The sequence below is a fragment of the Biomphalaria glabrata genome, chromosome 9 (assembly GCF_947242115.1).
Source record: "Biomphalaria glabrata chromosome 9, xgBioGlab47.1, whole genome shotgun sequence".
NCBI lineage: Eukaryota > Metazoa > Mollusca > Gastropoda > Planorbidae > Biomphalaria > Biomphalaria glabrata.
In genome coordinates, this window is record NC_074719.1 from 14,170,749 (window position 1) to 14,198,714 (window position 27,966).

At 34.9% G+C, this 27,966-nt stretch overlaps 1 protein-coding gene across 4 annotated transcripts; it reads right to left on the bottom strand.

Moving 5' to 3' along the window:
- Nucleotides 1-356: 356 nt before the first annotated feature.
- LOC106060500 (retrograde protein of 51 kDa) lies at nucleotides 357-26,582 on the bottom strand. 4 transcript variants are annotated; one of them, XM_013218407.2, is made up of 13 exons: nucleotides 26,424-26,582; nucleotides 25,645-26,204; nucleotides 13,021-13,207; nucleotides 12,100-12,195; nucleotides 11,795-11,953; nucleotides 11,247-11,372; nucleotides 10,678-10,898; nucleotides 9,917-10,002; nucleotides 7,489-7,518; nucleotides 3,109-3,236; nucleotides 2,790-2,894; nucleotides 2,359-2,472; nucleotides 357-2,074 (listed from the first exon to the last, which is right to left on the bottom strand). In XM_013218407.2, exons 2-13 carry the CDS (start codon nucleotides 26,133-26,135, stop codon nucleotides 2,039-2,041), a joined length of 1,779 nt encoding a protein of 592 aa, XP_013073861.1. In that variant the 5' UTR covers nucleotides 26,136-26,204; nucleotides 26,424-26,582; the 3' UTR covers nucleotides 357-2,038.
- Nucleotides 26,583-27,966: the final 1,384 nt, after the last annotated feature.

The window sequence follows — 27,966 nt, forward strand, 5'->3', positions numbered from 1 at the left end:
GATTTAAAGAATTAATATTTTTGTTTTGCATCTGCCTTCTCAATTCTTATTTTGGTAAAACTATATAAGATATTTCATTGCTATTTTTAGTGAACTGAACTAAATTACATAATTCTGTGGAGTGTTGAAGAGTTGCACATTATTCACTAATAGAATCTAAGCCTTCAAAACGTTTAACTGGCAGTGACACCTATAAAAAAATAATTTACATTATGAATCAAACTTAGTTTTCTGTTCTTTTTTAGAAGGAAAAGATGCAAAACTTGAAAGATATAGTATTATTTAGGTAAGGGAGCACAGTTTATGTGCACCAAATCTTAAAATATTTTGTTAAATGAAAAAAAAAAACTCATGTAAATGTATAGTATTTGTTTAATATACTTTTAAAAGCAATAAAAGTAAAACCTAATTGTACAAAAAAAAGCATCTTGAGGATTAAGTCTCCATTTGACTTTCAAGACACTAGGATACACAGAAACAAAAAATTAGAGGGCAAAAAATTATTTGTAGATAAACAAAACCCATTTTACGTGTGCTTTGAAACCCAGTAAAAACTGAGTTGGCTGGTAGATTTGGAATGTTTGTTATCAAACAAGTTTTTAGCTCAAATTGTTGAATAACTTGTTTGGAATGTGTTAATAATTAGTTTTTCAAAGTTGAGATTTAATTTATAAAACGTATGACAGCTGATGAACGAAGACAACACTACTTATAAAATAGGTTATGTTTATCCAGTGATCAGTAGTTTCAAATGGCATATAAATCAAAATTGTTAATCGCTAAGCTAATAGAGCCTTATCAAATATTCAAAACAACAAACAAAAAAAAATATTTTCAATAAAAGATGTTATTTATTTTCTCTTGAAAAGGCAGCAATGACTGGAATCAGATCAGTCACAACCGTAGAGCTCTCACAACAGAGAAAACAAAATCACAACTTGAGATTGAGAGAGTTAATACAAATCCAATATAAATTCTTATATCACATAATTTTCTCACTAAATAGTTACTCTTTAAACAAATTGTTCATTATATAAATGTTCACATTCACACTTTGATAAGCAAGCAGTCAAAATTTATCTTCATGCTTGCATTTATATATGAAAAAAGTTTTTCTACAGACACAAACACTACTCCTAATAAGTTCGTACAAAACACTAAGACTATAATAAATTATTTGTTTCACTTATTAGCTTAAGGGACTTTAATTTGTGGTGGATAGCAAACTCATTCTCTCTTGTTAATATTATTATTTCAAATGAATCACTTTAAAGGAAAAAACAGTTTTATATATGCTTAAAAACAATGCCCTAGCTACAAAATTTCAGACAAATACATTCCCAACTTAGATCTTTTAAAAAAAAACTTATAAAAACAAAACATTCAATAGCAGGACAAGAATGAAAAGAATCAACAGAGAACACAGAGCAAGGGGCAGCAATCTAAGCTATAATAGGAAAGGTTGCTATATTTTTTTCTTTTATATAATAGAATTTAATATACTTATCAATGCATTGCTATTATGCGTTAAAATTAAGCAGCAGTTAGTCAATATCATTTTGAAACTACTGTAAATAAGTTGATTTCATTTTAAATAAAACCCCTCTAATTTTAAAAGAAAAATCCAAACTGGCAGTTATATGTTGTAATCGGAAATGTGTGCAATAGAATTAAAAAAGTAGTGGACTTCAGAATACAAGTACAAAATAAATGAATTTTAAATAAAAATCTTGTGTTGATCTTAAGGTCGTTAAATAAGAAAAAAACATAGTGCTTTAAATGATGGAATACAAAATACATAAGTAGTATACAATGATGCCATGACCTGCAGTGTACTGATGTTACTCTAGTTGTACTTGTTCAGTTTTTAAATACTTAGTTTATACATAATAATTCCCTCTTTAACTATCATGCCCCCTGAATCTCCATGCCCACGAAATATAAATGCTGCCAGTGAACCTAATTGCCGAAACGGAAATGGAGAAGCAAAGAGTGGTGTCCCTTTCCATGTCAGGCGTTGTAAAAATGATGATGACATTTAACCGCTGAACTTGGCAACAAGAGTGGCCTTTTCCTGCAAGTAGAGGAAGAAATATTACTTTAAGCATATGCATACAATTAGTGTGTTACTTAACACATTCAATAGTAGTAATTTAACATTTAACTGACTTAAATACCAATATATTGTTGTTTTTTCTTTTAGATACCGGTATTTGTAGAAACTATTACTATTATAGATATATTCATTTCTATGCATGTAATTTCTTAAATGCACTAAAGGTGTGATTGCAAATTAAAGCCTATCTTTGGTTCAATACTAATGATAGAAAGAACAAGTAACTATTTTACCAAACTTACATTGCTACTTTCATCCAGAAGTTTCCAGGTGCATGTTCCAACACCAAATGAGAACTGGTCAGCAACTTGCTCATTGTCAGCTGTGGCCTTGTCCTTGGCTCCCTTGGCCCAGATCTGTTAATAGATTTGTAAATTTCATTTTAAAGCTGATAAATTTAAAAATTATTTACTGCTGTAGTCATGTTAAAATTTAATCTTTAAATATTGAAGCTTTTCATAGATCAATGATTTAGAAAATTTCTAAAAATAGTGAGTTGAATGCTAACATTTTTTTTTACTCACTCTTTCTCTCCGTAATTATTTACCACATTCTGATGGAATCAACGCTGGTATCGTCAGTTAGGAGAGAAAGAGTTAAACCTATGAAAAATCTTACAAGTAAACTAATAGCTTTGGAGAGCTTAAAAAAGGAAACTACCGCTGGTACTTACTGTGTATGTGCGGCCTGGTCCGAGTTCAAGATCCTTGAGTTTAATCTCAAATGATACCTTGTTGTTCACTAATTTTTGCAATACCCAATCTTTCAAGCTCTGATTCTGTTTCAGATCAATAAATCACAAGGTTACATTTTAAATGATACTGGTACATACATTGATATTATTTTGTTCATTAAAATAGCATACCAAAATTAAAACAAATATTTTTTCACTTCCATAAAACTAGTATCAAGCCAAAAAAAATAAATTGTTTTTCTCTATAATTGTAACAAAGTATTTTTCTATGAATTAATTGTATGAACAGTTGGTTTACCTTGGCACGAGCACCTGATGTTGTGTTCTCAATAACAACATTACCACCACTGTGATCAATGCTTGCAAAGCCAATGGTGCCTTTAGAGGACCTTTGAACTGTCAAGCTGCCAGTTGATTCTTTTAAAGCTGGAGATGCAAAAAAAAAAAAAAATGATGAGATTAATGAAGCATAAATATGAATAATGAAAGTATTAAAACAGATAGCAACATATGGTCTATGTTTCACAGTAGTAAGATAGTTATGAAACATGTCAGAAAGTGGTATTATACACTTCATTGACTGACTTAAGTAAGCTTAAATGATGTATTTTTTTTCCTTAAAAAAATAATGTTTCAATAATATACTAATAGCACATTATTTAATCCTATGTTGGCAGTCTTTAGAAAGAATAAAAATAAAAACTTTTAATAAGCTTTCCAAATGATTTAATAACCTTCAACTCTTAAATATAATAATAAAAAAATATAAAAGTTATATGTTTATATAGTTAGAATATACAGCTATGAGAACACTCTTTAGTAGGTTATCTCACTAACACTGTGAAACATAGGCATAGGTGAGCATGATTGCATTAGGCTAAACATAAATAGCATACTAAAGCGGACATTTTATTTCCTGCTTAAACTGATGAAAACAAAAGCACATTTTGAAGATTTCAACTGAGTTCAGTTAAGCTAGAGCTTTAAAAATAATAGAAGAAAGAAATAGCCTGCATGTAAATGTATTCAAATAAACAAGGCTAAAAAATATCAATAATACAAGTCTTAAATAAATGTTTTTCTTTTTTCTACCAAATTATATGGGCGTGGTGCGGCTCTGGGAAAATAAGGAAATAAACGAAAACACAGCAGATATAGAAACAAGTGATGTAAAGAATGGCAGACACCAACAGGTTGCGACACCACAGTGAAATTAAAAGGTATTTGATGAGGAATTATTTAAAAACAAAAACAGTCGAGGGGGTTGCTGAAACTGTAAGCTATACCAGTAAGCCTTTGCATAAGCTGTGTTGATAATACTATCTAATAACACATCCACTTTATTTTTTAAAATCAGAATTCGCTTTTCTTTCCTAAATCTTGAACGAAATAAAAGTGAGTGTGGTATAGATAATACTATTTCACAAGCTTAGATGTAAGGCTTATGATTGTAGACCTAGTCACCAAATACCAAACTGTTCATAAATAAGTGGAAAAAAAAAAACAACAACACGTACATTTTAAATGGTTAAAAATTATAAAAAGAAAAAAAAATTACCATAAAGTATGCAAAAAAGCTTACTTTTTTTTTTTTTAAAAAGTAGATGTAATGAATGTTTATGAAATAATAATAGACAAGAATGTCGCAACCTGGCACACTGAACAAGGAAATCAAATTTAATTTCAACTCATCTTCGTTTTTTTTTTTCTCCAGCATTTCCCGCTTATTGAGAGAATAGCGTCCAAATCACCAAGGGCAACCAAGTAGTGAAGAAGTCAGAAAGTATAGCTAAGCTAAATAGAATAATTTACAATGCGTCTTGACTATAAAGAACTGAAGGTCATTGAGTTCTCAGTAGGCTAAATCGTAGTTAACAATTAGTCACACTTTCAAAACTGTTTTAGTATCAGCATAAATAATAAGTATAAACTAAACTGTATATAAATATATACCGTAAGCTTTATAATATTTACCCACGGATAATAAATATTATTATTAATATTATATTATTATATTATTTTATATCTATAATTTAAGAATTGATTACTTAGCTATCATGCTTGAAATTTATCTGGCAATGATATTGATTTTTTTCCGGCGTTTCCCAAAATTTAAAACATGCTATGAGAGTTCCCAAGAGCTTTGATGCTATTTTTATCTTAAGCTAAAATTGTGGACTTTGCTGTTGGGATGGCTTACCCTTAAATCAATAATATTGTCTGGCTTCGTTTTTTTTTTTTTTTTTTTTGGCGGACGTTAAAAATTAGCAGTGTATAGCTTCCCCTTAATCATTCATAAGTCAAACAACTGGTTTACCTTTATAAAAGCCTTTTTTTTTTTAAAAAAAAAAATTCAGTCTATTAAAGAGAGACACAATTAAATTGCTGAATCGGCATGCACGTAACAGTATACTTCCCCGGATGAATAGCTAACCAGTGTTGTCAGTTGAATAGCTAGATCTAGTCGGTTTTATTCTTAGATCACGACTGAAGCATGAACCGGCACTCTAAGATTACAATCGCCCCCGCAAAAGTGGGAATGGATGGGTGGTTGCATTTGCCTTTTGACAATTTGAAAGCTAGTGCTATCTATTGTTAGATGTAGATATATGTTGTATTTTTTAAAGATCTTTATGTTGTAGAGTAAGGAAACTATTTTTATCGTGTAGTTTAATTTATGTGACTATCTATTCGCATATCCCTATTCAACCTATTGAATATCTAGATTTAATATCTTAGTCAAAAAGACATTTTTATATGCGAATATTTTTAGCGTTAGTTTCGAATTTATTTTTTGATGAATGGTGTGCTTCGAAGCTCAAATACATTTAGTTTCGAATAAAAACGTCACAACCATCCACTCCTTCAATGTTTTTTTTCTTTCCATTTCAGAGTGTCATCCGTATAAAACGTTTCAACTGTCACTTTCTCCCTCCCCACCCCTTTTTTTTTACCTTTGTTTACGAGCGTAAACACCGCATCATTTTAACCTTTAAAAGTGTTACTTGTTGACCCAGCGACAGAAAAAAAGAAAAAAAAAACATACCGGTACTTTTCTATCTCCCCCCTCCCCCGCTTTTTTGGGTTGAAATTTGCATCACTTTGTTAGCTGGGTTTGCTTTTACCACTATGCATACAATGGCGCTAGATATTTATATTGCTCGTTTGTATATTGTATTATAGTCCGATGTATCACCAAATACATCTGTGTAGGTCTGTGTAGACCGTGAGAGTATTGGACAAAATGTATGCTAGCTGCAGGCCACAACGTCGAACCCCCCCCCCTCCCCTGACGAATTTTGTAAAATAATGCGTACAGAGGTTAGATGTTTACCTAATCCTATCCATTAAAAACTATTGTGTCCTAGTGTGTAGTCAGTTTAGTACTAATGCAAGACTTTTTTCCTATGTAGGCTTCGCCATCTGCTTAGATAGAAATTCGATAGTTTCTTCCCCCCCCCCCTCCTTTTTTTTTTCTTTTCGAAAGGATCTTCCTATTTTAAACAATGTGTGAACGTTCATTGTATGTCAGTGTGTTCCTACCATTAGCGTATGTGTGTTATGTGTTCCTACCATTAGCGTATGTTTATGTGTGTTCCTACCATTAGCGTATGTGTATTGTGTGTTCCTACCATTAGCGTATGTTTATGTGTGTTCCTACCATTAGTTATGTGTATTGTGCGTAAGATTATTGTGTGTATGTGTATTGTGTATATGCAAAATGTCACGGTGGGAAACGAAATATTAGACCAAGAGTCTTAAGTTTTTTTTTCTCTTGAGTCATCCTACGGCACGCCTTTTTCAGAATGAAAAAAAAATATATGGGACTTGAAATAGAGTCAGGTTCATATTGTTTGTCCCATAAAGTTATAGCAGTAATAGGGAGAAAAAAAAGATAAATAGAGAACAATGCGTTCTAAACATTGAGCTGCTCTGCTATACAACTGAGCACAATTTAATGAAGTCTGTTTTATTTAAAGATCTAGTATCCTAATTTTTACTGTTTTGATTCCCCCACATTAAAATCATTTCATCATGCCAAGCAAGAGCGGTAGTTCTTAGCAAAGGGATGTAACCAAAACGTGACCTTGAAATGTCCCTATGTGCACCTATCTCCCACGTAAAGCCTTAATTAACGGCACCTGTATTTTTTGACTAGCAGAAAAACAAATGTTAAAAAAAAAACTGTTTATATTATTTAAGTAATTACAAAGATTGACAACAGAATGCAAAATTATAAGGTAGAGAAACAGGGTTAGATGTTTGAATACAAAGCTAATCTGATTATGTTGGAATACTTTGAAGTAAATCTAATCACTAGCAGTTTAAATGTATATATGGTATTTATAAAAAAACAACATTATTTATTCAACACATTGTCTCTTTTCAATGAGTCATTTCTTGCCACTGAAATTAACTTCATAAAATGGAAACTTACAATAATTGAAATTAACTTTACAAAGTGCTTGTTGTTCTAAAAAAAATAGTGTTTTATTTAGTTTGATTTCTAGTGGATAAAGGGAATCTAATAAAAGAAATGTAATATTCAGTGGACTGATAAAATAACCAAAGGGTATTGAAAGAAAAAAGAAAGAAAGGAGTTGTAAAAAAAAAGAAATATATATGTTAAGTTTATATTTTTTTAAAATATAGTGCCATTGTATGAAACCATTCATACTTAGCCCATAATCGTCATCTAGCCGAGACTCTGTAAGAGAACAATGGATTTGTGTTTTCATTTGTTGCTTATTTTGAATGAATAATAATAAAATTCAGCCATTTATAAATTTCGCCATTTTTTTAAGCAAATTTTTCTAATAAGCCTACATTTGAGAGATTAAAAGAAATTTTTATTTTGTTTTGTCTGTAAATAACATAATGTTTTTTTGGTAAGAGACCCTTAATATTGATTAGTTTCCTTAGACATGAACACATAAAATGAAATGGTCAACATGAAATCTGATGTATATTTTTTTATTACTCGACTCTGCAACATAGCAAAACTGCTTTTTTTAAAAAGAAAATAATTGTAAATAAAGATGCTGAATTCGATGAAATTAAAATATGGTTATACTTTTTTAAATAACATTATACAAATATAGAATACAAAATACAGTTCCGCAGAACTGATGCAAACTATATAATTCAGAAGACAACTATTTGAATTATAGTTTTTTCTGAATAACATACAGTTAAGTATGTTTTCTCGTGTACCCTTTTCCTTACAAAAAAAAATTGATTGTTAGCAGACGTACATTGGCTGTTCAAAAACAAAGATCTTTCTAATTAAAAAAGAAACAAATTTGCTCCTTTTCATATAGCGCACACAAAAAGCTAGTCGTGTTGTACTTAAATTTATATTTATTACATTATTTATAGATTAAAATACTTGTAACAATAATGCAGTGAAGATGATTACATTAAAAGCTGTTGATTATATTTTTTTTAAAAAGTGGTTTAAAAACAAACATATTTTTTGAACAGAAAATGTCTCCAGAAGTCATAGTTTTAAAACTCCTAAGTTTTAATCAAATGATTAGCAATTACAAGCAAGCAACCAAACATTTTGAAAAAAAAAAAAAAAGATTAAGAATAGAGTACCTTAAAAACAAACTATAATTAAAAACTCTATTAATAATAAAAAAAATGTATGGAAAAAAAACTCTAGAAATATTAAACAAAATAAAATAATTTGTGCTTTAGATACTTTTAAATGTATCACAGTTTAAAATGTTATATTCATTATCTGAATACAAATTAAAAGAATTTTTTTTTTCTGTAAAAAAATATCACAAATTAAAATAATAGGGGGAGGGGAGATTTAAAGGTAAAAATTTGCGAGAAGGCAACAATGTTATAAAAAAAGACTAACATCATTGTAAAAAAATAACATGATATCAACATATTAGATTTAGTTTCAAAACATGATCATATTATAATTACTTACCGATGTGAGAATTCCACCAAATTCCAAAAACCCCAAAGTGTTAGTAGTTTGATGGAAGTGTGTTGGTTAGTCCAAATAGTAGTCCAAACTAAACTAATCTAAAGTTCATATGTTTAAAAGATCTAAAATCTATTGTTACAATATTATTGTAAAACAACAAAAAAAAACCAGTAACCAGTATTAAAGAACAGTTACTCTAATAAAAGTTCAATTCTGTTCCCATGATTCTTGTCATGCATTTGCCCCAAAAAAATATTTCATGATAGTGATGCATGTCACAATTCATGCTTCACATGCTTGTGGAGAGACTAACGAAAGAATTATGGTGTCACAACCTTTCAATAAAAATTGCTCTCATTATTTGTTAGGGCACAAAAGAAAAAAGAAAAAAAAAAAAATCAGCTAATTAATAGATTGAGAATAGATAAGAAAATGAAGCCGTAAGCATTTTTTTCTATGGAAACATTTTCTGCCCAAGTATTGAGTTCTTAACATTAGTGCATTTAAAGTACTAATTGTTGCAGACACCTGACCATCATTATGCATGAGTCAAGCTCGAATGCAATAGTATTTTAAAAGCAAAAAAAACATCTAAGCCACGCAAAGGATACTAATGAAAACAGTTATTAATGAACAAAGTGTAAATAGGACAAAACCAAGAGCCGAGCACACCAGCACCCATGATGATAGAAAATAGCTAGTACAAAAACACTGATCAGTTCTCAGTAACAACTATTTCTGTGCGTGTATGAAAGTACTGGATTACTGGTAATTATTTATTCTAAAAATGGCATAATGATATTATATGAGCCAGTTCATGTATATGTAGCCTATGCAAGCTGGTAATGAGGAATGATATTTATATTTCTATCTATTGATGTTACGATTATTCTATTGATGACCAAAAAAAAATATTTTTTTTGTTGTTTTTTTTACCATCTAGTGATTTATCACAACACTGTGCAATATTTCTAGCAGTGAAAATTTATAAAGGATGGAAAATCAACTGAATTAGAAGTAAATGAAAAAAAATCACCAATAGATTCATGACTATATTCTAAATCTAAATGATATATGATAGGTGGTATAAAATTTGAACAATAGAACTATGGAATGCCAGAGGCTCTTGGCATGATTGGAGTGTCAAACTAATTCGTACTAGATGATTGGATAACTTCCTTCAAGTTGGAGGCTCCTTTTCCAGCTGTTCCAATGGCTTGTTCCACAAGAGATCTTAGACCAACCCTGAAACAATCCGAGGATAGTCCAGTCAGTTGGAGGGCCACAAGTGTTAGTTATGTCAGCACAGCTAAAATCAATTACTTACCATATTCCCTTTTTTTAAAAAATAATGAATGATACAATCAAAGCAAACAGTGCAATTAGGACTAGTGTGTCACTTGCATATATAACTTGTCTTTCTTTCATAAAGTATTGAATAGTTTCAAAATTGGTGACAAAACCTACAACTTAATATTGACCTTTGTTTTTTTGCAGAAAAAGTGATTTATAAATTATCAAACATGCAGTGTTGCTAATTGGAACTCGGGGAATATGTATAAAATTCCAAAAATTTTTAAGATCATTATTTCTAAAACTTTAAAAGTTTGCAAAGGTTGTCTTGAAAATTCTAGCCAACCATACTAAATCCCATATTGTTATTCTTATAAATAAAGCTAAACTATTAAAAATACTACCAGAAATTTAGATTCTATTCCCATTGTATTTTTTTTTCAAAGATATATATATATATATATATATATATATATATATATATATATATATATATATATATATATATATACCTTTCAACAATGCTTTTTTATATATTATAGATTTAAACAAAAGTTCCTAATTATTTTGTTATCAATATAATTTCAATAAAAAACAGCTCAACAAAGACTGCATAATGTCACTTACCTGGATTCTTCACCCTCCAGCAGCTTCTTGTAGCATGCAATCTCCAATTCCAATGACATCTTGGCATCCATGAGGTGTTGTAATTGGGCCAGGACACTGGTGAGTTCGGATTCCAAGTCTCCAACATCGTGGTTGTACTTGATTCTCTGTTCCTCCAGTTCACGCTCTAATTCTGACAACTGTCTAGCAAGCTCATCACGTTCAGCTTGTAATGATGCAATCTGCAAGGCAAATCAATAAACTGACAATCCATGGTGCAACAGCTAAAGTTTTACTCTCACTGATAAACTAAATAAGAAGCTCACTTAAAAAACATTACAACTTTAGTCTAAAACAAAAAATTAATCTGGTTTAATAACATTATTCTATCTTCCTTAAAAATGTCTTTTTTAAATCACATTCTTTTTTTTTGTGAAAATTTTAATAATTTTTAAAAATATTCTTTTTCTATAACATATTTTTATTGTATTTTTTTTACGGGTGAGCTTCTTAGGTAGGTATTAGTATAATTTTTAAATATGTCAAATCAATTACTGATAAAGTTTAATATGAAGAATAAAGATATTTACTCTGGTAGCCAGTTCAGCATAGGCAGTGTTCTTGTCTTGGAGCTGGCCTCTCAATTTCTTGACCTCTTCCTGAGCATGTTGCAACTGCATGCCATCCTTCACATTACCAGAACGTAGTTGGTTGATCTGCAAAGAGACACAATCATTGGGCCATGATATACAAAATAATTTTGATAATTTTGCATTACTCACATCACTTTTTTCCATTAAACTATGAAGATATTATTAAGAATTCATATACTCCAGTTATAGATAATAAATAATTTAAAGGATTGGAAAAAGCAAATAGACTTGATTTAAATATAGCCTTAAATCTACAATCTTTGATTTAGGCTTAGAATAGATTTGATTAAGATGTTGGAAAAATATCTTTAATCTAGAGCAAGAGTAGAAGTTGGAAGTAATAACATAGAAAATATCTAAGCTACTGAATATTTCTAGTTGTTTAGCTTGGTCTAATTTGGCTTATAAAAGAAGGCTTATTAAATAATAATAATCAATACTAAAAATACTGCCAAAATCAAAACCCATGTCACAAGAATACTTACTTGAGCAGCATATTTAGCTTCACAGTCCTGTTGAATGAGGTCAATCTTTTCATCGTATGCCAAATTGATTTCACGTACACATTTAGCCAGTTCAGATTTCCAGAAGTCAGCATAGTCCATGCCCTTGATCTGGATAGGCTCTGGTTTAAGCAGTTCAAGCTGTAACAAAAATAAAAATGACATCATTAGACTATGTACAGCCAAGCTCTCATGTCACAAAGTTAATATTTGTTATAGGGACTACATCGTTCATAAACACTTAAAAAATACAGACATCAGAAGTTAAAAATGATTTGTAGGCCTACCTGGTCTAGGAGATCCTTGTAGAATTCAGCCTCCTCAGTCTTGGTCTGTGCAAGGCAGTCAGCCTCAATGTGGGCAGCTGTCTCAGCATCAAGGTCCTGAAAGGCAATGTACATTTGTTTTACTATTATTGGCTAATATATAATTCTAAAAAAAGATGAAAGAGTAATATCCATTAATTAGTAGTTAGTCAAATATGCTTTCCTTAATTTTATTTGTGTATTAAAATTGATGTAAATATTAAATTTTGCGGTTTGCGCGCTGGACTGTCGTTCGGATTTATCGACGGTCGAGGGTTCAAACCCTGCCCGCTCCCATCCCCTGTCGTCCTGCAGGAGGTTTGAACTAGGAAGTAATCTATCTTCAACTCTGAAGGAACATCCAAAACATGTAAAACATTTTACAAAACTCTTTATTAAATTGCAATTTTATTGCATACTAAACAGTGGCGTAGCCATGGGAGGACAACATAAAAGAATGGACGGGCCTACCATTGATAGAGGTTTTAAACAAGGCAAAAGACAGGGAGGAATGGAGAAAGGCGGTCGAAAATCTAGCTTGGTGCCCCAATGGTCCAACAGACTAAGGGATAGGTAAAGGTAGCTAGGGTAGGTGGAGGAGAGGGGAGAATTTGAAAATTTCCCTAGGCCCCCACTTGAGGGGGACCCCCAAATGAGTGTATTTTACTTTAAATATTAAATACGCAAAATGCAGGGGCCCCCAAAGAGGTCAAGCTCCCCACCCCCAGGACTCCAAATGATGCAAATTCCTAGCTATGCCCCTGATACTATAATATAAAATATTGCCAGAATGCCAGATAAAAAAAATATATAAGTCTTGGCCTACTTAAAAGTATTAAAATTTTCTGCAAACCATTTTATTAAAACTTTGAAAAAATATAGACTTATTCTAGAGCTACTTACTGAACGGAGACGTCTGTTCTGCTCCTGGACTTTCTCAAGTAGCTCTCTAAGTTTTGCATTTTCATCCTCAAGGGAGCCAACTCTGAGTCTAAGGCTCTGGAGTTCTCCTTCAAATTCTCCAAGTTGGTTTGTAAGGGTGTCAATCTTCTTTCTGTAATCTTTGCCCTGACCTTCGTAGGTTACAATGCTGGAAAAATAATAGTACACAAAAAATAAACACATTGAACTAAAGCATATAAATAAAAAGTCTAGGGAAGTCTAGGCATTTTTTTTAAAGGAACAAAAAGAGGCATTTAAAATTTTACAATTGTTATCTCCCTTTTTCTGCATTTTGAGTTGACAAAATTGTGCTCACCTGCAGTGCTCATGAAAATGTGTTTAAAATTTAAACAAAGCATATTTTGAATTAACGTATGTCTTTTTAAATATGGTATCTTTACTTAAAGCTACAAATTAATTTAAGTTATAAGCATTATTCCCTCGCATTTGAAACAGTTGTAAATTGAAGACACATTTACTTTAATGTAGATCTTAATCTAATAAAAAAATGGACACAATCTGCTCGGCCTTTTGTTTTACGCAGTGATCTCCCTTTAAAGGTCGATCCTACGCTGCAAGCACAATGCCATCTAGAGAATTGTAATTTCCATTTTCCACATATTCATGGGACGGCTGCCAGAAACAGTTATATTATCATTTTTATTATACAAAGTATTTCTAGAATTACAGTTACATCTGCACTGGTATTGATCAGAACTCTCTAGATCTCGAGTATTAGGCAGTAGCCTGGGAAGCTGCCAGTTTGTTTTTAATTGCTAAATGATAATATACATATAATCATATATGAACAATTTAAAAAACTTGTTTTTAGTATTCTATAATTGTGTGTGTTTTATTTTTGTTTTTTTCATCAAACGTCATCCGCAAATCAAGTGGTACATTAATCAAAATATCATTATTAAAAATACCTTTAGCTTTGGCCCCCCTCTCCCCGCCCCCCTTTTTTTTTTAAAAAAAAAAGGGGAGGGGGTACTTTTATAAACGCAGTCACACGGTTTAATCTGTGACATAAAATGACATTCTTCGGCTGACCTACTTGCAGTCACATATAGAAGTAGGTCTAGGAAAAGGCTGACTTTACCTTTTCTTTTTTTTTCACATCTTAGCTTCAAGGCAAAAATAGTTTTCATCATCGATTATATCGCATATGTAGAAACAACCTGGCCAAACCTTTTCATTAAAAAAACAACAACAAAATGTTTCAGTTCGTGTGTGTCTTTGTGCGACTATTTCTTGTTTAGTGACGAGAATAAAATTAAAAAAAAAAAAAAATTCAAAATGAATGGAATTAATCTGTAAATTATTTATAAGATTATTAATACACGATAACGACCTATCCTTAATATAACTATAAGTTTCCATGGCTGACTTTATTAATGAAATGAAAATCGGGGGGAAAAAAGAATGTAAATCTGAGAGGTCAAACACATAAATCCTCTCCCACAATACTCTTCGCTAAAGTTCAATTCTTGATGTCGAAAGAGGACATCCGGTAAGTTAGTGATATTAAACACAAGCTACTGAGCACACCTTATTAGTACAGAACAGTACTCCAGTGCCCAAACTACGACCCGAGGGACATATCCGGCCCTATGCTCGGTGCCATCCAGTCCTTCACAACTTCTGCCTGCATTGCATGAAACCCCCGTGTCTCAGTTCCGTGGAACGCAAACGAATTTATTTTTGTTTGCTGTGACCCGTGTCGGAAGTTGATTTGGCTCCTAGCCCGGACAAGATTGGGGACCACTGCTCTAGACAGACGTGGTGCAGAAATATATGAATATGTCTCGAAGCTAAGGTGTCAATCATGATCTGCCATCTTTGATGTACGGACTGAAAGAGCAGGCGAGGTCTAGATTAACAAACATCCAGGTTAAGCTTAAGGGCAGGGGAAAAAAAAAGTACAAAGTCACTCCCCGGATCACAATTGGGTTCGTATGATCTCAACCATCTTTCTCTGTGTGTGTAGGCCTATGTGTGTGCGCGCGTGTGTAAAGGGGCCTACATTATGACGTAACAATCATACGAGAAATGTTCGTTATACAAGGATGAGTAATCCGAAGGTTCACAAGTGTTCGCTATTCCAATTGTGCTTTTAAGCAATGGACACTTCTATAAACTTGAACGATGTCAATCTTCTAGAAAAGCAAATTGAGCCTAACATATAGACTGCAGTGGTTACACGTAAGCACGAAATAGTCCTACTGGATGTCCTCCACTTGTATCACACGATCCTTCACCTCTACACTTGAGATTTGAGAATTCCTCGCGATTTCACCTCTTTCTAGAAGGTCACCCTGACAGGCCGATCTCAGAGAGACACCGCAGGCCGAGATCTGACGTCCAGACATAATCAATAAAATTATTTCCCTTGGGGGGGGGGGGGGTCCCTCCCCCTCCTCCTCCCACTAAATGCTGGCTTGGTGAAGATGGAGCAGTCAGCCATTTTCTTCACACTCATCTAGTCGACTGGAATTATGAACTTAGTTTAATTACCTAGACCTAGTAAATAAAGCAACTAACTTCAATACTGTTATATTATATAATGTATTGCTTAGGAAATAAATGACAGACACGAATCATGATTGATTTTTAACGTGTTTTTTTGTGTGTCTATGTTTAAGTTATACATATCCAGACATGGATGCTTATTTGATATCTATATTATATTATGTATTGATTTTACACGTATATATCAAGTGTATTCAGTTACATTTAGATTGGGAATGGATTCAGTTACATTTAGGCCTATTCCCACACGTAGTGTGTGTGTGTGTGTATGTGTGCGCGTGTCTGATTACATGGCTAGGAATGTATCGATCAGCAACAGAACCCCACCATCAATCTTACTAGGACCACGGCAAATTAATTCCCTCATCAAACTATTGCCCTTTTCTACCTAAAAAAAAATAATAATAATTTATTCCCGTGACACGGAAGTACATCTAGACGTAACCTATTATAAGGCGCTTGACCTGAGCGTGTAATGTGCCCTTGATGGCAGGTAATGACTATGAAATGACATTCTATTGCAAGGAACAGACTTTTAGCAACCTTGGTCTAATAGAAAGAAGATCAAATGTACTGTAACATGTACTGTTGAAATAGGCTTTGGTAGGCTACATCTTGAACTAAATGAAAGAGAATAATGATGCATTCGCATATTGATTTCGGTGTGATTTTAATTACAAGTAAATGGGGATAGAACATAGTCTAATCTTTTTATAGGCGAGAATGGCAAATGGTATAATGAAGACTATTAAAATAATAACATAGACGGCATGTTTGTACATGCTGGCGTTCTAGATCTCTATCTGTTTCAAGTTTCCCTGCTGGATTCTAAGACATTTCTCCCTCAGTTTCGCCTGAGTTGAATCAATACTTGCACGTGAGCGCCAGTCGCAAATGGTTCATGCTAACGCAACAGATCGAGGGAGACCAAATTAACCGTGAGATCATGAAATGACTCCACAGTTATCGACGCACACATCTAGGGCCATCATGGATTACCAGGTGCCGGCACGCGTGTCGCTCAACTTTCATTTGGTGTCAGCTCGCATGACTGTTTCAGTGAGTGGCACACCTGGTACCAGTAGGCCTACATACATCTCCGTCCTCCCCCCCCCCCCCCCAGTTTTCCCAACAAAGGCCTTAGCGCTCACACGCCCTGAATAAAACGTTTAATAACATTGTCCTCAGCAGGAGGTTATTCAGTAGAGCTGAATTTAATGTTTTTATAGTCTCCCTTTGTTGTGTTGCGCTAACCTCTATAGTCCACTCAAGCTTGCCGTGTCTCCAATAACGACAATATGGTTTCGTTTTGTTTATAGGCTCTGCGTTTCATGTTTTGTAGTTAATTAGGCTGTGCCTTCCCTTAAACATGTCCCTTAGACTGTCGGGGCACCACACACGATCTGACAACAATAGTCACTCCTCGCTGTCTTTTGCCAGGATTAGTTTTCCGCAGACAGGCCCGTCCATTCCTTACTGTTAATTCGACTGTACAGTGATCTTCAATTCCAAGAAATGCTTTCAGTCCTATTTTATCCTCCATCTTTAAAAGTTGAATTCTTATATATCAATAATCAAAGCTCACGTATAAGGTAACCCCCCCCCCCCCCCCAACCCAGTCTCGAATGAAGTAATTGTTTACAATGGTTATTATCTTGACAGTACATTTTACGAGAGATCGGAAGCGCACATAGTTCTTTCATTTACATATTATATTTATACATGTCACAACGTCTAAGATATAACATAAAACCAGGGGTGTAGCTAGGAATTTCCCATCATTTGGGGGCCCTGGGGGGTAGACCTCTTTGGGGGACCCTTCATTTTGTGTAATATTTAAGATTTAATGTAAAAAACACTCACTTGGCCCACTTGAGGGGCCCAGGGGGATTCTCAAATTCTCGCCCTCCTTACCCCACCCTAGCTACGCAACTGCATAAAACAATGCTGCTGTTTGTCACATAACGACGGAAATGTTTTAATCTGTTTCTATTTTTTTGTGAGTGCCATTGTTGTGATTTGTGAAATACACGCTCTATTGATGTGTTGGAATGGACTGAGGAAGTCAACATCAAACTGTCGCAAGATGTCGCAAGTTTTTCTATCTCTATATTAATACTTTCAGATGATCTATTCACGCATCTTTTCGAACTGAACAAACTTTGACCCAAATACATTTACATTCAAATATTATAATACATTTCATACAAGCAGTAGTCAATCTGGATATGTTTTTATGTGTTTTTTTTTCGTTCACAAGTAGTTTGAAAAAAAAAGAAGCTTTATAACTGATCAAAGGCATTGAAAATCGTTTTATAAGGAGATACATAAAGACTAAGTGGTTCAATATTGACTCGAGACTATTATTAAAAGTTTGATCTAGGCCTCACTCATTTCAAAAACGTCTTCACTTCAAATTGTATTTGCTTAAGAAATTTGTATTTGAGCGCAGAGGGTTGACAAGTCGAGAAAAGCGAGTTAGGCGTGGGCCTTGTTTATACGTCTGTCAGCCTGCTCCTTTTTTAAAAATATATATTCATCAATGGACGTTTAAATCTTCGTTGCGATATATACCGATACTTGATTATTTACGGCTATTGTAAGAACAGTTTTAAGGTCAGTGAATTATGAGACGTGTTTCTTTCAATTCCCTTGTCTTACTGTCGCTTTCTGTGTACACAAGGTTCAATAGTATAGTGCACTCAAGAGGCAATTTTCGCAATGACATTATTAGGTCAAGTTTTGTTTGAGTTGGCTCCCCTGTTAAGCGTTTTCCCAAGAAACTTTACGACCCAAGTCTGTGGACCGGTTAATTTACAGTGAGTTGTAAAAACCATTCCTAAAGGATATTACAATGAACAAGATGTCACCAACGTTTTTATTACCAAATTATGGGAATGGAAATATTCTATGCTGGCTGGACGATGTATGGCATGAATTTCAGTCGCTTTATTTCCCAGTTATCTTCATTATGGCGTTTAGTTGTACAAGAATCTCTGTTTGACTCGTTTTGACATGTTTCGCAAGTTCCTTCAGAATTGAAGATTATTACACCCTACCAAAAAGTCCATGAAGGATGCTGGGGGAAGACAGCGGGCAGGATTTGAACCCGGGGCCATTAAGACAACAGTCCAGAATGTTAAACATACGACTTGGCAGCCATCCTGAGTCCCCCCCCCCCCATCCATTGTTTGTTCTGTAGTGTGTGTGTGTGTGTGTGCGTGAACTCCTGTAGAAATGTTGTTGGATTACGTTGCACAGACTGGTCACGTATAAAAGAAACTCAATGTTCTAATAAGATTTGCATTTTAATGAGTTGCTTTATAACGCAGCTCGAAAGCACTCTATGTGTTGTATAAGCATGTTTGGCTAAACTGTAAAGACACGCGCACACACTGACGAACACACACATGAGCGACAACACAGCCTCTTGTATTGATCCAAAAGGGGGAAACAACTTTGTGCAGACACACAGGAAATATTGACTAAATTTGGTCTAAAAATGCGGCCTCAGTTTTCTCCAGACGCTCTCAAGCCAGTACCGTGGATCGATGAACAGCTAGCGTGTTAAAACAGAAGACTAAGTCGGCTTGTGTGACATCGTATTACCATGAAATAAAAGGGATAAACACTGACAGTCTAGGAATTTAAAATGGCTTCAGCTCAACTTGTCATTCTTTTCTTCTTATATTTTTTTCGACCATGAAAAATGAAAAAGGCCTACAATCTTATGATGTTGAAATAGGCCTACAATGTTATGATGCTAAAATAGGCCTACAATGTTATGATGTTCGAATAGGCCTATAATGTAATGATGTTCAAATAGGCCTACAATGTTATGATGTTAATAACTTAATTTTAAAATTATTAGAAGGAACTTGCTAAAGCTGCATTTTTTTTTCAAAGTAGTTAATCCTTTTCACCAAACGTGAAGAGTATCACTGACACATATAAAGTGGTTGCACTCTACATTTCAAGCTGAATATAAAACAATACAAAAAGCCAACTATGAAGATCGAACAGGAAGAAATATATGTCTTTAAGAACAATGGAGACGGAGCTCAGTTCACAGACTTGTTTTGTTTGTTTGATAGTCTCAAACATTCCTCAAAAAAAAAAGAAGATTGTTGTGCCCTACTCCAGACCGACAGATGGAAGCGAGCAGGGTTGGAACTCGCTATAAGCATGATGACAGGCCGAAGCGCAAATCACTCAACAGAGAAGCTATTATGCAATCAATAATCTAGAGAAATAGGCCGTATAACATTTAAAAAACACACTTTTTGACAGGTCAGCAGAATTATCAGTCATAGAAATACTGGAAGACAAAACAAAGAGACAAATGTCTTATATGCAACCGAAAAAAAAAATTTACTATAAGAAATTGATTAGATCGAATTTAAAGCTCCCAGTTTTAAATAAAATTGTTGTTTTTATGAGCTGAGTGCAATGGTGCTATAAAAAAAAATCTCCTTCAAGTTAACTCTACAAGCTGAAGTAAAAGAAAGAAATGCTGTGTACAATTGTGTACTAGACTTAATGGCCTATTCATTAAACAGCATTCATAGGACTAAGTCGCCCAAGGCAGGTTCAGTCCTGCTCAAAGCATATCTGCGTGAAGGTCACTCATGGTCTATGTGTGTCTGTATGTTTACAATTATTTCCTCTTTTCGAGATACATTCTTCCAAAAAATCAAATCGATTTTAAGTTAATTTAAACATGTGCTGTAAAGTTCCCAGAAAAATAATACACCTAATTGCACCAATTCATATAGATGAAAATTGAGAAAGATAGGCAAATAAGAAAGAGAATGTTGGCGAGATATTATTAGCTATTTGGTAGGCTCTAGATTTCTAGATCTAGAATACCTCATGTCATAAACATGGCAGTCTTGTATTGTCTAAAGTTTTTCCTAAACTTTGCAATGAAAAAGTTCAAAGCGGAAGTACTTAAGCATTTATTTGGCCAGATTTGTTTTCCTTTTTTTCCCTTTAATCTTCCTCGCTCTCTTTTAACTAGGTCATGGAGACCACTGCCCGATTAAACAACGTGTTAAAAAAAATACTGGACCGAAAATGTCACGAAACATTAGCCACAAATTGTGTTCTACTCTTGTTTCATTACTCGAAACAAAATTATTATGAAATTGAAATAAAAATGTAATATATGCACTATGAAATTGACCAACACATTAAAATACTGACATTTTAAAATTGGAGATAAAAGGGGTGTAGGTATATAAGCATATCTGGATAGATAAATCTATAAATAGAAATGGGGAAAATTATGGGTGTTAAGATTGCAAGTGCTAATGGGTCTCTTGCCCTTTGTACCACGTGAAAGTAGACTAAATAACCGGAAGTGTAGCGCTTTTATTTACTCCTGTCATTTACAACCCCATCCACCCCCCTGCCACGAGCCAAAGTCAGACAGACGAGTTTCTTTCTAATATATGTCCCCCCCCCCCTTCCCGTTCCCCGCTCCATGTACGGAACACAAAAGTAATTTTCCAGACTACGTTTTAGACACGTACCAGTGCTAATTTTAAAGCATTTTATGTCACTGACATTGTAGGCCCTACTATTATGACATGCACAAGTAACAAACTTTGTGCATAGAGATTTTAAAAAATAATAATTTAAATTGCCCACCACAAATTTATTACAAAGGTCCCGCATTTTTTTTGTCTGTACATGTTAAAAACCACTAGCACTGTAACAAAATAATTCCAACTTTTAAACACTACGCTCAATTTGGAACTAGTTATAAGATCAATCGAGGTATAGGATACTAGAAATCCATTTCTAATCAGTCAACAACTTTGTATTCAATTTTAAACTTAATTTTTTTTTTAAATGAAAGATTCTTCTTCAAAGATAATTACGTCTTACGCGTATCCGTGTGTTAACCTAACCGTTCAGGTTGATCAGAGACTTGAATTCTAAGACAGCTTTCCTGGCTGATTCAGACAGCCAGTTGCATGCCGTAACGGCTATTGAAATAAAAAAAAAAGTTCTTGTATAAACTAGTTCTAGCATGAATTAACACCCCGGCAATTAATGTCTGCTTTTTTGTGTGAATAAATGAATCAAGAAACGAAAGCCTGCAATAAATCTTTACAAAAATGGATGCACAGGCGAATTAAAATCAACAGGTTGGTCGTGCCTTTCAAAGTGATACAAGACCCAAATCAACCAGTTTGATCCCCCCCCCCCTTTTTTTTCTTTTTACAAAACGACCCCCCTCCCCTCCTTTCTTTTTTCACTTTCCCCCCATATTTGTTACCTTTTCGGTTTTGTTTTTTGACAGTTAGCTGAAGGGCCCTTTCAAGTCGTCATTGTTGACCTAATTAAATGTGTTTAGAACACACGTGTACAGTTAGCGTCTAAGCTAACTCCAGCCAAATTAAGGCCAAAATAAAAACACTTACAATGTAAAAAAAAAATATGCCAACTCAACAAGCCGAGACGTATCTAGCCTACAGTACGTCAGGGGACGAGATGGAAAGGAGGATCATGGGAAGGGTTATATAAAAACAACTACTTCAACCGTGTTCTGTTTATTCACGAAAGAATATAAAGGAGACCGGCAAGGGGAAAAAAAAAAGTGGAGGAACAGGTTGGTTGGGCAGTCATGCGCAGCGCATTAGCCTAGTCATACCTATTTATCATACCCTTGACCTTTGAGAGTAGACGCTGGTAGATAGGAATACAAACACATATAATATAAGCATATATGAACATGTGACGTAGGCGTTACCGGGCAAGCTCCATAAATGGTAATTCACGCCCCGATACGCTGAGATTGACACTCCTTCTTATTTACCCCCCCCTCTCCCCAATCCAGTTCCTTAAATTTATTGAAGTATGCACCCAATGATAATCCGATTTTGAAACCGAGCGAAAATGAGTGCTCAAAAAAAAAAAAAAACCCAAAAAAAAAAAAAAAAAAGCTACATCTTAAGATAATGCATAACGATGGGACTTTTAAAATAAAATAAAATAAAAAACAAGAAAAAAAAACAACAAAACTCTGCTTGGAAAATAAACAAACATCCGGAATTATCTATAGTTTAAGTGCAAATAAATCTGTCGGATAACAAGAGCGTTTCCCGTTGCTTCATTAAATGTAATTAATTAATACATGTAGCACGAAAGCTTAACTATGAAGATGCAAGCTTTAGTTCATGGAGGGAAGAGAACCCGGCATTCACCCCCTCCCCCAAGAATTTATAGCCTTAATAAGCGATTCTCAACCTTTTAAGCTCGGCGACCTCTTTTTACAACCCCCCCCCCCACACACACACTCTGCCGCGACCCCCCCCCCCCCCCGCACACAGCAATAGAAGAATAGACAAAAACAATTCATTTTTTCTATGGTCTTTGGCGACCCCTGGCAAATCGTCAATCGATCCCCAAGGGGGTCGCGATCCACAGGTTGAGAACCCCTGGCCTAAAATCTAGAAAGAATACAATACACTCTATTGCATCAAATCTTATAACAGCCTTTAAGACAGTGTGAGGTGGGGTGGATGTGGTGGTATGTATATTTATCTTCACACCAGCTATAGGCGTGTACACACAATGTAAAATAACTTTAGTAACAGCCCCTTTCACCCAAATAGTCCTTAACAAGGTGACTCTGCCATTGGAGAGCTCAAGCCTACATGGAGCAGTATTCGGAGTATTACAATTCTGTGGGTATCCAAATAACATGAAAGCTAAACTATTTTACATATTTAATTCGCATAGAAACAATCATGTCCTATTTTTCATGTATAATAATATGTCCTTCCAAATTATCATTTCGTTTTTTTTTTTCAATTTCATGTTTCCATTTTACTGGCACAAAGTGAAGCTCATATTACGTTATGTGTTAAAGCTCGATAAAGAAAGAAAATTATCTCCCCTTTTTCGTTCACGAGACACCCTTGTTTTCACATTCCAAACATAGTCTACTCTATGACAATAGAATGTGTATGTGTACCTCTCTAGTACAGAACTATTCTTGCACAATAGATACTACAAACAGAGATGCATCGAATGTAAAGGTTTGCTCGAATAATAATAGAAGAAACGTGCTTTTTAAAATTTTAAGTATGCAAAAAGAAAACTATATTTTAGAGATCCCAAGCTTCTGTAGAGTTTTGTCCCTTTAAGTAATGTTAAAGAAGGAGAGTTACTTTCCTTTGGAAAGCGAAGATGTCGGAGGTTGTGGTTGCATATAGAGCTACGTTTATGCATTGTAAATTCTGTTTGCTAAAGCGATACATATGATACATAATATTTGTTCAGATATGTCACATTTTGATTTTTTTAAATATAGTAGCCTGGTCGCCTCCAATGTTTAATGTGGTTTCGGTTGTAATCACAAAAAGGTATCCTCTTGAATCCGCTTGTAATGATGTAATGCATTGTATAAGAAAAGAAAGTTTACTCCGCATATGTGTTTTTGTTTACTAAAGAATTGGAATTGTGTGTTTGCTTACTTTTTTTTTTACTTTGTTTAGGCAAAAAAGCAACAAGAATTTGGGGGAAGTTTTCTTCTTCTTTTTTTTTAAATAGCATTGTGTGACGCTAACACACTGACACCTCCCTGAGACTTCGCTAGACATAATGTCTTGAGTCTGTGACATGACATCAGAGACACACAGTATGACACAGCCAGCTACGTGACATATTAGACTTTATTAAAATTACCCTAGCTTGGCCAGGGAACGCCAGGTGAGGTCAAAGACGGTGTAATATTGCTGGGAGATTGGAGAACGGGGAACAGGTTTAGCGTAAGCGAGGTGGGGCCAACAGAGGTGATGGCAGGTTCTGGAGTATGTATGTAGATCTATACATGGTGGGAACTAAACAAAAGTGTCACCGAAAAGTTCCGTTCCCCTTTCTTTTCTTTCTAAAAATGGCTTATACATGCATTTTGATTTTCTTATAGACATACTGCAGACTAAATAACGACAACCCGTAGCTTGTGTTGGGGGCTCTACACTTCAGACGTCTAACTTATTGTTTGGAGTGCTAACAATTTAGAAGTGCTACATTTGAGAGGTCTACCTTATTGTTTGGAGTGCTAACAATGTAGAGGTGTTACACTTCAGAGGTCTACCTTATTGTTTGGAGTGCTAACAATGTAAAAGTGCAACACTTCAGAGGTCTAAATTATTGTTTGGAGTGCTAACAATGTAGAGGTGCTACACTTCAGACGTCTAACTTATTGTTTGGAGTGCTTACAATATAGAGAGATAGAGAGAGGTGCTACACTTCAGTATCTATTTACATGTTGTATCAGGTTTCCATAAAGAAGTCCAAGATTGCTAATGTTTAAAACATAATTATCTCCATACTATGCACTTTGCACCTTATTGTTCAAAGTCGTGAAACTTCAATGTGCAGCACACACTTAGCAGTCTGTGTAAATCAACATGAGAAGTCCTTACACGTGCACAATTTAAATCCACTTTGATCAACATATACAATTATATAAACACAGCTGGTCTAACTTGGGAGATCCAACCAATGACAGCTGGTTGAACTTGGGAGATCCAACCAATGACAGCCAATCTAACTTGGGAGATCCAACCAATGACAGACGGTCTCTTCATTGATTAAAAATCATTACTATCTATTATGTTTAAAGTCTTTATATGACCTGCACGTTTGAGCCTGCAAGGGAATGGTTTCCTTTCAAATACTATTTAAGGCTAAAAGCAATAACATTTTTGACAAATTATCCATACGAGTTACTAACCATCTAAGAGTGATGTGCACGATTTTTGGCAGTAAAATGGTTGAATGACATATATTGGCCTAGACCTAGACTATGTGTAGATATGATAAATAATGTACATTTTAAGGTACACATTTCCCATGAGCACTGGGGTATTGCACACATTAATACTAACAAGATCCTCATAATCCAAACTCAATTTAAGCTTTAAGAAATTACTAAAAGCATTAATGCAAAACCTAACAGGCATACTTAATTGAAGAGCTAATCAATTATTTGGAAAACAATTAGAGTGCAAGGAAAGATAATCACCAACTTACAGAGCACGAAGGGAAGCAATCTCGTCAAGGAGCCCTGCAAGTTTGGCTTCAGCCACACCCTTTGTGGAGCTCAGCTCATCGATGACTTTTCTGGCCTGACGGAGCTCGTTCTCATAAGCATCCCTGATGGGCTGGAGGTCTTCCACCTTCCTGTTTCTCAGAGCCTCGTTTTCAGCTTCCAGCTTCTTCACCTGGGCGTCCAGGAAGTGAACCTTCTCGATGTAGCTGGCCAGACGCTCGTTCAGGTTTTGCATCTCACGTTTTTCCTTCTCACGGTTTCCCTTGAAGTCTGTGATTCCGGAGCTGGACAGCTGCTGGTAGACTCCTGGGGAGATGGAGCTACGGACGCCATAGCTGCTCCTGCTGCTGGAGAAAACGCTGGAGGCATTGCTCCTCCTGGGGTCGGTACGGGTGATGACGAAGTTCCTGGACTGGATGCCGCTCTGGCGACCCTGTTCCTCATCAAGAACTTGCTTGGACTTAGAAGACATGTTTGTTTTCTAGTGTAGTCTACTGTGATAGATTTCCCAATATACTACCGTGAGTTAGGATAAGGTTTTCTTGAAGAGAGGAAAAAAAAACACAAACACAAAATTAGGATTAAATAAATATGAAATACGAAAATAAAAAAATATTGATATCAAATACTAAAGCACTATATCGATGTCTTCACTTTTAATTATTTATGCAAACACAGAATCTATTCAATAAAATGAACTATCAAACACAAACATGTAAGCCTGATATTGTCAAAACCGAAGAAGTCAAAGAAACAGTACCTGCTAGCAAGCCGGCCGGCGAAGGTAAGAGCGAGAGAAAAACTAGAATTGGAGACGACTCCGTCAGAACGTGCCGTGCAGAGTGCGAGCGAGGAGGTCCCGGATGGACTATTTACCAGTGTCGTGGCGTGGAGCTGTCGTAGAGGGCATGGGACCAAACCTGTCCTACAAGTTTTTTTTTTATATAACGCAAAGCGAATATTGAGGAATTTTTCTTTTTTAAAACCTCTATAGGCTACTATTTTTTAAAACCTATCGATGCATAGACCGTAAGTCTTAGAGCTATTCAATCAACGTTTTTAAGGGAGAGGAGGCGGTGTTTTTTTTGTGAAGAGGTAGGGTACGAAGAGGTCTAGAAGGTGGGTGTTGAAGAAGGATTTGAATGGAAATGGCAAAGCAGACATTTAAAAAAAAGTTTTAATGATCCTGCAGATTTATTTTTGCAAGTTATGAAAAGCACTCGAGCATTAATCGTAGGCTGAAAGATTATTCTAGATTTGTTCAAATATGGAACAAAACAGAGACAATCTGGAAATGTTATGTACCTGTATATAATATATATGCCAGGGTTAGGGTCGTGAACGATTTCAAAGATAAGAGTCTAAGAGTTTAAGTGGCAGAGATTCCCATCTCTACTATTTGTTTGTTCTTTTGACTTGTCTTTCAAGTCCTGACCACCACGACCTATATATTTTAAAAACTACTAAAATAACAACGAGTATGTTGGTAAGAGATTAACAGTAGGATTAGCCTACTAATGAAGTCGTGTTCTGGTTGGTCACGTGACTACACTGCTGTAGATTGGTTGGTTGTGTACAGTTTAAATGTATGTACGTGAAAACACAAAAACCACAGGGAGCTGGCTAGGAGGTACTGATACCAGAAGTCGAGAGATCGAATCCCAGACTTATTTTCATGATATCATGTTTCCGTGGCATCTTACGTCTCGAGAGACGATCTTTTCCATTTGCAACTTCTTGTGTGACTAAAGAGGCCAATCCTTGATACACAGCTGCGATTACAGGTTGGGCTTATGTAATCACCAGGCGTCGTTGCACTTTCACCCTTCTTTCTACTACTGTTGTGTATGGCATCTGCAAACCTGGACCCTTCCTTTATGTTCGCTCTCCATGTGGATCCACCCAGTGTCACTTTTCCTCAGCTGTTAGTGTCGATTTAGAAGATCTTCATGCCGCCTTTGCATACATTCGTATACCGTAAATGTGGGCGACCAGTGTCTCTACTGCCTTCTGTTAGATCCCCATACAGAATATTTTGTGGAAGTTGACCTTATGGCATTCTATGAACGTGACCAAGGCCAGCCAAGGCGTCTGCTGCTGATAACACAGCGGATGTCCTGGCACCCTGCTCTTCGTAGCACTTCCTCGTTGGTTATTTTATCTTGCCAGCTTATTTGAAAGATACGCCTTAGGCATCGGCGCGGTGTTTGGGGAGCTGAGTGCTCGACTTCCGAACCTGGGGTCCTGGGTTCGAATCACAGTGAGGACTGTAATTTTGAATTTCGGAATTTTTAGAAGTCCAT

Excerpts from the sequence above, each read along its gene's own strand:
- LOC106060500 (XM_013218407.2), bottom strand. The coding sequence starts at position 26,135 with ATGTCTTCTAAGTCCAAGCAAGTTCTTGATGAGGAACAGGGTCGCCAG. Across the intron at positions 10,899-11,246 it reads ATGCTGAACTGGCTACCAGA|ATTGCATCATTACAAGCTGA; the intron begins GTAAATATCTTT and ends TTTGCCTTGCAG. Across the intron at positions 3,237-7,488 it reads AGATGACGATTATGGGCTAA|CTTTAAAAGAATCAACTGGC; the intron begins GTATGAATGGTT and ends TTGCATCTCCAG.